The sequence below is a fragment of the Megalops cyprinoides genome, chromosome 6 (assembly GCF_013368585.1).
Source record: "Megalops cyprinoides isolate fMegCyp1 chromosome 6, fMegCyp1.pri, whole genome shotgun sequence".
NCBI lineage: Eukaryota > Metazoa > Chordata > Actinopteri > Elopiformes > Megalopidae > Megalops > Megalops cyprinoides.
The window spans coordinates 21,100,651-21,113,464 of record NC_050588.1 but is presented as its reverse complement, the minus strand read 5'-3'; the positions used below and the strand labels follow the sequence as shown (position 1 = coordinate 21,113,464).

The 12,814-nt window shown below is 42.8% G+C and overlaps 1 protein-coding gene across 1 annotated transcript; it reads left to right on the top strand.

The window, feature by feature from the left end:
- The first annotated feature begins 3,217 nt into the window (after nt 1–3,217).
- On the top strand, nt 3,218–8,000 carry ccdc174 (coiled-coil domain containing 174). The gene is made up of 11 exons (XM_036531862.1): nt 3,218–3,316; nt 3,456–3,560; nt 3,740–3,840; nt 4,190–4,248; nt 4,895–5,060; nt 5,149–5,244; nt 5,732–5,868; nt 6,182–6,276; nt 6,434–6,581; nt 6,840–6,992; nt 7,399–8,000. Exons 1-11 carry the CDS (start codon nt 3,275–3,277, stop codon nt 7,689–7,691), a joined length of 1,395 nt encoding a protein of 464 aa, XP_036387755.1. The 5' UTR covers nt 3,218–3,274; the 3' UTR covers nt 7,692–8,000.
- Nucleotides 8,001–12,814: the final 4,814 nt, after the last annotated feature.

The following is a 12,814-nucleotide window of genomic DNA, read 5'->3' as shown; positions in this document are numbered from 1 at the left end:
TCAATCTCGTCTTCCTGATATTTAAAAACAAGTTGAAATATAATTGATCAATATGACATATGTTGACATTTGAGCCACCATTAGCATATAGGAGAAATTTAATACTAAAGTTATGTGCATTATAGGAACCTGTGTTACATTTTAAGTTCACAGCAATTGGCATATTCATGATGAACCATTCTTGTTTTTAGAGATGCAGTTTTGTATTTATTCTGTGGCCCCATGTGTAAAAGCAATGGATGTCCTCAGCCAGTGCTTGGCTCTTACAATGACATTCTTCAAACATTCAGGATGGAAAAGTTACTATACATTAACAAAGTATTCTGTTTATCACAATGTGTGGCAATTGATTTGGATTGTAGTTTTGATCTGAAGTGAGTTTTATTTTGTCACAGGTAATAGCTGAAGAATGAACTAGAAGAATATTGACAATTAAACGATGCAGGGACAACCACTACAAATAGTAAATTGGAATGTTGGCCTATTTTCTTGTTCTGCTCTCTGCATTGTACCTGGACCCATCAATTCTCTGTAAGTTACCTTGGATGAGGGTGCCTGTCAGATAGATGACTGCCCTAGCAGTAATTGGAAGGGTAATGAATTTCAGCCTCGGACCCTGCACTTCATGTCAAACTACCAGCAGCTAAACCTTTTTATGTATGTGTGCACAGCTGTGTCCACAGGTCTCCCAAACAAAGACTCCCTCTGCTTTTATTTCCAACTACAGTTGATGGAACCTCTCAGGGTGCAGCCAAACTGAAGCAGTGGATCACATCAGTGTGTACCTAATGTAGTCCTGGGGACTCATTCTGCAATGTTTCAGACGATTCACACAATGAAATTTAAAGTGAGGCGTCCCTACCTTATAAGCAGGATGCATTGGCCAGCGTGCTTACCCAAACAACTACAAAACATTGAGTGAGAGAGCTCAGAGATAACATAGCTCAATCCATGCGGGCTCTCTGATTGGCTCATCAGCTGTACCCGTCAGCTGTATTGTGAGAAATGTGGGTTGCACAGTCGCACTCCCAGTGCTGTAAGAACCAGTCAGTCAGTTTTCTGTCACAGAGAGGACCCTCCATACTGTGTGGTATATAGATTTAAAGGATCGTGTATGAGTGTCTTGTTGATGTTTTAGTCCCTTCTGCTCTGGAGTCTGTGCCTACTGCTTTCAGTATGGGCCAGAACATTGAGTACAGTGGGGGCACTGCAAAAGCCGCAGGAATCTAGGTGAACCAGGACACAGAACAATTCACTTCCATGTGCATTCAGTTCATGATCGTCTGTCTGATTCTTGACAAAATATGTAGTTTGATGCCATAAATGGAGAACCCCACACTTCTTCTTCAAAGCTGCAGTTGATAAAAACTGCCCACGTAGCATAAGTGGAACTCTGTCCTTCTCCCCCCTCTGTAGTTGCTTTCATCCTGTTTGAATGAGTCTTTGCATAAGATTAAAATTGAAAGTCTGATCAGCCTCTCACCCATTATCATAATTGGGTTTTCTTTTCCCAGAAGAAGTGTGAAAAGCAATTAAATTATAAAAGCTCTTGGAAGCTTTTTAAGAGATTGCAATCGTTGTGAACATGATATTTATGATTAACATGATTTTTTTTCCATTTTTAAAGGGTCAGCAAATGTGTTGTTTTCTTTACATGTTTAAATAGAAATATTACAGGGGTTCTAGGTAGTGGGTAGGTAGGGGTTCGTGCAAGTATTACTTTTGGAACAAAGCCAATGAAATGGCACATGCTTACCATGTCCAGCTATCATTTTCCCTGTGTTTTATTTTTAAATTCTTATTGACCACCATAAGACAACTTCAAATATCTGTATCTTAAACCTGTATTCAGATGTATGTGGTAATGATAGTTATGAAATAAATGAATGATCATTTGGAGAGAACAGCATTAGATGCTCTTCAGGATCACTTGCGGTTAGTTGTTTGAAAAACTGGGAGGTTTGCCTGATAGAAACTAGCATGCCAATTTGAAAGACGTTCTTCCCTTATGCTAGCTGTTTGGCTCTGTTCAAACATAATGGATCCTCTACTGAGAGAAATAATCTGAACTACTATTTTGTACAAAGAACGCAACTCTTCTTGACAATTCCTCCAACATAAGAGAAAGAAGAGGAATGAGACATAGGAGGCTATCTACAACTCACAGAGCTAATGGTATTGAAGTGGTCATGTTACATATTCATATAACAGCTTGACAAAGCAGAGTCCTTTCTCATGTCTTTGCCAGTGCTGTTGGTTCATTGTGTTCCCATTAGAGTAAATGTAGGGAAGTGATCCTATAATGTAATGTTTTACATTCTTGTAACCAATTCATCTATAAATTGGAGCATGTGTTATGAGTACAATTTAGCCTCAAATTCATTGAGAAATAATAAAATTAACATGGAACAAGTACAACTGAAAAATTATGTCCCTGCTCTGAGTGGGTCTGGATTATGTTAAACAAATTTCATAATGGTTCCAGTTAGTCAATCAATCAAATCAATATATGTGCAGGGGCACATAGTGTACATTAGTAGTTACATGTGTAATTTCCTGCCTGTGGCTGCAAGTAGGCCAATTTTTTCTGTTGCCACAAGCACAATTTTTTCTATTTACTTTTCTGTATGCGTAATCCTCTACAGAAATGTACAATTTATGAAAAACATGGAAAGAACTATGTTTGTGTGTATTTATGTGTGTGCAAGCATGCATATGTTCAGTTCCTCCAGTCTATTCAGGTCTTTCAGTTTGTGACTATATGAAACTTGTTCAGTTTGTGTTTCCTTCTCTGACCATAGAATGATTCCATGGTGATACTGTGCACAAAATGCCTTACAGTATAAAAATCTGCTTCAGCTTTCCAACATTCAAGAGCAAAAATACCACAGTTTTGTCACTAATTGCTAAATAAGACAATTGCAAAATTTTAGGCAATCAACACCTCATTTTAGTGGTATCATACATTTTTAAGCTGTATGTAGACTAAGAAAAATACAGTTCATCAGTCGTGTCATGACCTAATTGGAATTTGTAACAAGCAAAGACAGCAGAACATTAGACCTACACCACAATGGTGAAACTACCACTACTTTTTCTGCTTTTATGTATTTTTACCACAGTACCACTAAAATGCATTTTTACTCCATACCAGTAGGAGGCAGGAACGATAATATTCGTGACGCCTAGGGTTCTGTGACCATATCAACATGGCGGAAATGTGTAGCTAAGTAGTGTTTACTGCTGTCGCAAGGTTAGCTGAAATATACTTAAAATGGATAAAAAGAAAAAGCAATATGATGTAACAGCTGCATCGGTGAGTTGTACGCCGGTAGACACGTATTTTTCGCCGCAATTAAAGCGCTTTAAAATATGTTTAGCCATGTTATTTGGCTACCTAGTTAGGAAGCTAATGTTGAATAGCTACATTTAATCTTATTGTTTGTGTTTTACAGCTGGTTGATCTCAAAGCTGAACTCTACAGAAAGCAGGAAGAATTCAAACAGGAAAAACTAGGTCATGATGGAGGGGTTCCTTTGAAACCAAAAACTAAAATAAAGGTACGTGTGATAATAACCACTGAGGTGATTTCACCAGCTGCAATCTAACCGTTATTGTAATCCTAACAGTGCAATGTTGGATTTGTCACTTGGTTCGGAAATCGAGTGTACACATATGCCTGGGTGTCGTTCATGTGCCGACTTGTGAGATCACGGTGTGGTTGTGGTGGGCTCCGCAGAAGCCGAATGTTTGGACCAAGCAGAACGAGGGGGTGTCGGCCCGGGCGCAAAAAGATGTGGAACAGGCTGCAGAGGAGGAGAATACGCTGGACAAGGCAAAGTGTGTGCCCGTCTTTGTTACATTTAACATAAAGACAAGTTGGATAGCTGGTTAATTGTAGTTTCTTGCTTTTTCCATGACTACCCTGGAGAACAGACCGTGCTTGTTAGGTGCCAATGCAGAAACTAGTTTTTTTAAGTGCATTTGCTATGTACATTTAGATTCGTCCATTCATTTGTGATGGAGTTGTCAACAACTTTGCCAGTGTTATAATTTGTAAATGTAGGGATATCGGTACTTTCTCTTAGCTTTTGTATACTCTCACTTAACATGTTTCTGTCAGTTCTAACTGTACACAATATGGAGAATCGAAATAAGTTCCACAACAGCCTTGTTTTTCCTGTGTTAGACGAAAGCTTGAGGAGAAGGCCAAGTTGTACGAGCAGATGACCAAAGGAGACTTCCCAGGTACAGTGTTTTCTGAAGCTCAAACCTACAGCAATGGCTGTTTGCCTACAATTCCCACAACAACTTAAATTTCTTGAAAGTGCATGATGGGAAGGGTGTATCAGTAGATTGGGGAGATTTTTGTCAAGACTGAGGGATATTTGAGTGTATTTTGCTGTGAACGTTTTAATTCTCCTTTCCCTGACTATGGCAAGAGTATTAGTTTCACTACTGAAAAGCTATGTTAACACTAGCTAGATGATGTCATAATTGTGCTGTAAATGGCATGGTCCTTTGTTAAGACTGTCAGTATTATCTTATTTGTTATATTTAATCTTAAACATTTTAGTTAACATTATATTGGTCATAATTATAGTGACCACAGGGAGGCAGTGGAAAAATTAGGTGAAAGTATATTTAAAGGTAGAATTTTCACTGCAATAAACCAATGTAATGAACAACCCTAATTTTGCACTTTTGAACCGATGGGGGAAGTCATTTCACTTTTTTCTCCTCTCCTCCACTTTTTATCCTCTAGTAATTTCAGGTCTTTTTAAGCTTGCTGCCTTTTTAGGACACAGAGGAATCCTTGTTTTCCAGTCCAAAGAGTAGTGTGTGTTTGTACTTTCATGGATGGTTTGCCTGTGTTTTTGGTTGCTTGTGTCAGATGAGGAGTCTGAGAGCCTGTTCCTGGTGGACTTCACACAGAAGATTATTGACCAGAAGAGGGAGCTGCAGACATGCTGTGAGAGACAGCGATCAGAGCAGGAGCAGGGGGAGGGCTCAGAAGATGTCCCCCCAATCCCTCCCCCTCAAAACCCAGAGGAGGAATGGTACAGGACATTGTCTTACCCCTCTGAACACATCACCCACCCACTGCAAAGGATGGAGCCGTGAAACATTACTCTTCTGTCCCATCAGGGTGGACTATGTTGATGCCCTGGGGCGATCTCGGAGGTGCATGAAGAAGGATCTTCCAGGGTTCCAGAAGATGGACCTAGAACTTCAGGGTAGGAGGTAAGGACTAATGAGAGACCGCTGGCTGAAGTGTGATGGGGTGTTGGTGGTCTGCTCGCTACCTCCTTCCTTCCCCTCATTGTGCACCTGATCTTGTGTCAGGCATGAACACATGTTTAGTGACCAACTAGCTTCAGACTGAGATAATGCATGCACAGAGGCCAAGCAGTCAAAAGCCGCGGGTGTTTCCCCTGCACAGTCAGCAAGCAGTAGACCTTTGTCATTACATATATGGGAAGAGCGGGCAACAGGCAGTGCTCTTCCCTGCAGGCCTTACATACTCAGGTAATGTATGGTTGCAACTAGATGTGAATGCAAGGCAGGCTGATGGAGGCAGGTCTGCTGCTGCTAGTGAGTAAGGCTAGGCTTTTGTTGGTCTAGCTCACCCCGATGCAGGCTTAAAGCCATGGCTTGGAGGACAGCAGAGTCAGCATTGCTGATGCTCAAAGCCTCCAGTGCAGGGCTCTTACCCTTGCTATCTCTGCAGGCATGAGGCAGGAGGGAAAACCCTGCTGTCGGAGGACATGCGCAGAGAACTGCAGCGCCAAGAGTGGGAGAGGGAGGAAGAGGAGGCGCTGAAGAGGCCGGTGGGGCCGGTGCACTATGAAGACATCAGAGAAAAAGGTGAAATGAGGGGGAAGAGAAGAGAGCGGATGAGGGAGGTAGCCACATGATTCCAGTAGCAATATGAAAGGAATGGTCATGGCCCTGGATTGTGGGTTCAAATCCCAGATAGGATGCTATATGTTACATTGTCTTACACCAGTTATCTATTAGTCAGACAAACATTATGCAACACAACAATCAGTGCTTATTTTTACAAACTACATATTTTCTACAGTGTGTAACCTTGGGGTGAAGAGCCCTGCTCTTCACTACTGTGCCACCCGGCTGCCCTGTATTCACTGTATTTTTTTTTGTTGTTAATGTGATACAGAGGCTCGGGAGTTGGGTGTGGGGTATTTTGCCTTCGCTCAGGATGGGGAACTCCGCAGAAAGCAGCGGGAAACACTCGACATGCTGAGAGACCAGGTGAGTCCCTAAGAGAGAGCATGTGAGTCCCCCTACCCCCCAAGAGCAGGTGAGTCTTCCTGAGACAAAATGGGTGACTCCCTCACTCTGCACAGTGATTGGTGGAGGTGAGGAGTACTGTGAATTGCATCTGTACGTATCAGCCCTTGTCTTGCAGACCACTGATCAGCGCAGCAAACGAGACAAGCTGAAGGAGAAGCGCAAGGCCTTGCTGGAGGCCCGGCTGGCCAAGGTGAGGCAGAGGAAGATGAAGAAGGCCAAGCTGGATAGCACAGAGGAAGAGCTGGAGGCAGAAGAGAATGAAGGTGCGCTTTGTAGTGGCACCATAGGGATTGCAGTGTTTCACCAGAAAGCGTGAGCTTAAGAACAGCCCATAGTGCATGCTAGTCATCCACACTAAACTGTGTGGAGCTTTTTCATTCTTCTCATTCTGCAGCCTAGAACTAATGGAGAGGCTGAAGGCTCACAAAAAGGCTTGAGTCACCTTACTGGTCTGGGGTCAGTTTTCTCAGTGAGTTGTTTGTCATTGGCTGAAGGTCTGTTTTCTGTGGTGTTCCTCTCAGGGGAAGGAGACGAGGAGGAGTTGATTGGCCCCATGCCGCCATCTGAGGAGCCCCCTGCAGCTCCTGCGCCGAAAAAAGTGGTGGTGGAGATCCAGGAGAGGAGGGACACGAGGCCGGGTGTCCCACATGTCCGGGAGTGGGACAGGGGCAAAGGTAATATTCATTTTGGAAGGAATGCACAGCAACTTCCACATGCAGTACAATATCACCGTGAACTATGACCTGCCTGATACACACAAGCTAGAGACACACTGTCTGAACTGTCTGTTTTAATGGGAGGAGAGATTTCAGTGTTGTTTTCATATCACTTCATATCAATTTCATGCAGTAACCACTGGTCACCACTAGAGGTCAACATGGAATCAATAGGGACAGAGCCTTGTCTGAATAGGGAGATGGTCTGCAGTTTATGATCGCAGTCTTTTCAGAATACGGCATGTTACCCAAGTGCAGGTCCAGGCTATTTCTGTGTTTCTAGCTGTTTTGCAAATTGTATGAATTCCCTGCTGTGTCCTGTATGAATTCATTGCTGTGACTGCAGTGTGGTTTCCTCTGTCAGAGTTCTCTTTCGGCCATTGGACCAGCAAACGGCGGGATGAACGGGAGGTGGAGTTTGCCCCTCCTGCAGCATACTTCAGTGATGAGAGGAGGCAGGGTCATGGACGGGGGGTGGACCAGGACAAGCAGAAGCTCGCCTTCAGGTGGTCAGGGGCTCAAGGGAAAGGACGCGGGGAAGGGACCTGGCAGACGAGCTCAGAGCAGTCCCAGAGTTCACCCGAGGCTTCCTCCCAGAGTCTTCCTCAGGGCCAGAGCCTGGATGACCTGCTCTCTTTCTACAAACACTCAATCTGACCTTCTCACTTGTCTGGAGATCAGATGGAGAATGAGCCAGTCTCCCTGCGGTGCAATAACACAGATCTCCGCACCAGGACAGATGGACACATGGTCCCGTTATTCTCTGTCACCACATCTCCAAAACGAATGTGGTGTGGCACAGGTGCCAGAACAGATAAAATGGCACAGGTGCCAGGACAGGAGTATGTGAAACACTACTTCATTTCACCTTCAAGGACTGACAGGTCAAACCATTGTGAGAAACAAGTTCCTTTCTAGAGTGTTTTCATGTTTTCTGAAGCTCTGTGTTGCATATTAAATATACTTTTAATGGGATTTCTCTTGACTACCTTTTATTGAATACCCAAGATTAAGATGATTTGCATGCGAGTGTGACTCAAAATGTTATGGAAATGTTAGTTTTTTCCCCTCTCTGTTGTAAATGTTTTTCGAGGTAAACGTGGCATACATTCCCAGGTTTGGTCATTACCTTAATGATGTTGATGGTTATGAACTGGCTATGTACTGGTCTGGAAACTCACTCTGAGAACCAGAAGTGGGAGAGCATTGAGGAATTCCTGAGCAAAGCGCTTAGCTGCTACATCTCAGTAGTTCCAGTAATGATCAAGCTGTCAGAACAGGTAAGAGAAGATGTAGCACTTGGAGTCACCCTCTATGAAGGCGTCTGCAAAGCTTATAAAGATGTAGTGATGAATGCTCTCGTATCGACAAAAAGCCAATAGAATCGCAGGTGTCCGTTTTGTCCTCCAGAGGAAGTAAAAAGCATGCAAGGACTTTTCTCTCAGACAGGCAGAGTGACAGAATGATCCTCATGTCTTTCTCTCTAAAGTGGCACTTAATTACCTTTGCCTGCTTTAGTCTGTGGGAAATTCTCATCTTCAGGTAGCCAACAGCACTGAAGCAGTGGCCATGTTCAAGGGTATTGAGCACCTTTCAGTCATACAATGTGCCTTTATTGTCTGATTAATGCTCCATTCATTCATAAGCTCTCTGTCAGCCAGGACTGTACTTTATTTTTACTTGCATAACAATATGTGGTTATAACTAATTCTCTTTCTGAAAGCTTTTTTTAAATTCATTAAAGATTGAATGATTGCTTCCATTACTGCTATCTAAAGGAGATGGAAATGGTGTTTACGCCTCTCCACCTGTAGATGGCAGAGTGAGTTCTCACATCTGAGCTGATCAGAATTTGTGTCCTCAAACCTACTGAATCCCATATGCAAGTCAATGCCTACAATATCGTTGTAATATGAGAAAATAAACTTAAAATGGTGCCTTTTAAAGTAGACCATCATTGCCAGGGTGAAGTTCTGTGTCTCTAATTTTAATCTTATCAAAGGAGCTGCTATTTTCTCATTTAGTTTATCATCCCCCTGTAATTATGAGCGGTCGGTTGGGTGACTAAATTTTGATGAGATTCCAGCCCCAGTGTGTGATAGCAGTTTAATAATGGAGAGGATGGCGAATGCGGCCGTGGTGATAATGACTCGCACCTGACAGGAAACGGCACTAAAAGATGTGCAATTAGATATAAAACCAGTTAACAGTACCTCGTCGGAAATGGCAAATAACCCAGCAGAGATGTCTTTTCTCTTCAAGACACATTTCTGCCAAATTGGAATTGATCTTGATGCTTCTCTTTGAGCCAGATGACATTCCCTGCTCTCCCCCTCTCTAGAGAGCCTCAGGATGTTACCCTTCCCTCTTCACACTGGTTCTGGTCTTGTTAAACCGATGCCTGAGTACGTGGGGCAGCAAGGTGAGAGTACCTTGTGGCATATTAAGTTTTTTATTGTTATTATTTTTGACTAAAGGAGGGAAAACAGCAGCATTAGGCCGGCAGTTTAGCATAGTGTTAAGGAGCAGGGCTGATAACCGAAATTTTGCTGCCTTGATTCCCCACTGGGGCATTGCTGTAGTACCCGTTGGCAAGGTACTCAACCCAGAATTGCTCCAGTAAATATCCAGCTGTATAAATGGGTAACGTAAAAAAAACATGTAACCTACTGTATGTGAGTCACTCTGGATATGTGTCTGCTAAATGCCAATAATGTAATGTAAAATAATGTTGCAGAGCTAAGCGTGAAGGCTTGTCATGCTGAAATATCATTGTTATTCCTCAGTATTTTGATGCAACAGATTGTGTGCACATATGTGTGCCTGCATTTGTGCTTGCTTATGTGGGTGTGCACATGTGAATGTGTCCCTGTCTCTTCAGGCAGCTCCATAAATTCCATATTCTCCTCCATTCTGTCTAAGAGAGTTTGAGGAACCATGGGACACATCTCTCCTATGTGACTGCATTAGACTGTATTCACGCAAGAGCACTGTTGAATAGAACAGTGATACATATCTCTGGCAAGTCCAGGGTTCCATTGTCTGGCCACAGGCCCCTCCTGACCTTCCCAGTCAGTTTCTTTTTAAAAGACATTGGGGTGGTTCTGGGACTAAAGCAACCCTGTGGAGAATGTTTGGTTGGGCACACCAAGAATTTATATCACGAATGTTTTCATTTACATGCCTGTAAGAGACATTTGTGTGGTGTGTGTTTCACTGAAACTTCTCTAGAGGTAATTTTCAGTTTGATTGAAACTTGCTTCTGAGTTTCAATCAAAGGTACATAAGAGAAGATTGTTACAATGAAATGACCGATCATTTCCTGCCCTAGATGCCCTTTAACCCTCTGTAGGTATGCTTACTGAGATCAAACAATGCATTTCATCACTGGGAGAGAAATTAGCAGATGTATGCAGACATGCATGTCCGCGCTGTTACGTCATTAATTCCTTGACCATTACGATCCTCAAAGGTCGCCAAATGCATGCAATTACAAGGACTCTCAGAACAATCTGCCAACTAATTGCATGTTGATTGAATTCAAATATTTTAATTTATGATCTGTCAGCATCTGTGTGTGTGTGTGTACGTGTGTCTGTGTGTGTGATTGCAAGGGGAATGAAAAACACATTTTCTGCTTCCTTAATGAGAATTGTGGTCTCTTGTGACAGCCGATGAGAACTGATGACTAATATTCATGTTAACCCTGAGTGTTTAACCTTCATGCTTGGCTGGCTGTCTTCACAACCATTCTCTCATCTCTCCGCTCTCCACCTCTGTTTTTCTGCCGACACATTTATCCTCAAGAATGACAGATGCACAAGTGTGCCTTTGGCGCCGCGCAATACACCTACCAGATCTATGCAAACACCAGATTTATCATGCAGTGTAAACCACTAAATGAGGGGGACATTCAATCTCACTGCTGTGGCATTTAGGCCTTACCTGAGGAGCAAATGCAGTATTTTTTTTCCCATTCAGATACATTATCGCAAGTTCAGCGTTTATCTGTCACTGAAATTAATACAACTGAATAGACAGAAATAAAATCCTTTGTAATGGCAGTCTTGCACAGCTGCATGTAAATTTGCAGGTTTATTTAGTTGCCATGATTTTGGAGATTGCACACTCTTTTCTGTTGAAAAAGATGTTTTACTGTTTTTCCCCTGTTATTGTATTAGTATTAATTTATGCCAATTTGTGTCATGTCCATCAGCAGATCATCTCTGTTACCTTTTCCCTACCTACACCTGTGAGAGCATCTGTCTCCCCTGTTTTGAAACATACAACATGAAAGAAAATGTGATGCAACACCCTACATTGGCTCAATTTCAGGTTCATTCACTGTGATATTCTAACTCATTTCATTTCATTTCCTGCCCAAGTGAATGGACTCCATTGAGATAGCTCTGTTTAATTATAATGATTGTAGTAATTACAGGGTGTACTGCATGCACCTCACACGTCCTCCCCAGCTCCTTCCGCTGTTTTTTGCTTGTATTTACTACATGTGCAAAGCCGCCCTGGATCAGTTTGTCTGGTCAATGAATATTGATACTAATAACACTGTGATCATGCCCCTTGGACATACTGAGACCTAGTGTCAGAGAGAGGGGAGGTTCCACTTTGAGATGTTTTTCACTACTGAGTTGTTTTTTCCCCACCACACACTCAACTTGATTACAAAATATCAATCGTGTGATTGATATGCGCTATTCATAACACCATTATAATGTAACACTGTGTTTCAATCTGAGAGATTGAGACATGCATGTTCTTGTTCTATGTTTGGGAGTGGTGGTGGTGCGTATGTGTGTTTTGGGGGCGGGGACTACTGTATAGATAGTATATAAATAATGAGAAATGAGAGAAAAGAATTTTCTTTGTGCATTGATGCATAATAATTTAAAAAAAATGACTTGTGGTGTGCATTTCAGGTTTATTTGATTAATATGTGATGGATGTGTTTACATTGAGCAGAGACTGCCTGCAGCGAGGTCACTGAGGCTCAGAAGATGGTGCAGAAATTGCTTTTGCTGGTGCTGTGGCTCAGGTCTGAGGCTCCCAGCGTTGTCTCCTTGCTGTGATTGTATTATGTCACATGGCGCGGAGGCGTCAGGCAGAGGTGAGTAGGTGGAGAAGGAGCCTGTGGCGGTGTTAATGGAGGCGGAGCCAGAGCCACTCTCCGGAGCGCCATGAAACCACAGGGCAGCTGCTGATAATCTCATTGCCATTATTAACATTATGACATTATGAGGTAGAGGGCTCTTTCGGGGTATACCTTATTTTATGATTCACAGCACGGTTTAGCTCTCCATTCACAGGTTTATTCTCATCACATGGTTCTTTGACTGTAATGCTCCTTTTACTACCTATTACTACCTATGACACACACTAACCACCCACCTGAAAAAAATAAAAGGCTAGATATGAGTGCCATCTTGTAAAAGAGACAAAAACATTCTGTCTGGAGACTGCTTATGCTGTTAACTCCTTGCTCCAAAGGGGTAGGCCCCCAAAGGGTGCATGCATCATGTATTTTCTCCTCTGAGGGGTGGGGCCCTGGTGTACTTCCTTTTGGAGGGGTGGAGGGCTCAAACGGTGACCTTGTCACATGTTTTTCCCCTCTTTGTGTTGTGCGGTGTTTGTGAGGCCAGACTGTACTGTCTCTGGGTGAACCGTGCCTGAGGAGTAGCAGTGTGCTGGAGTGGGGCTCTTACCCATGTGCAATAAGACACTGCAGCTGTCTTTAAATACTTGTTCCTCTATTGGACAATTGG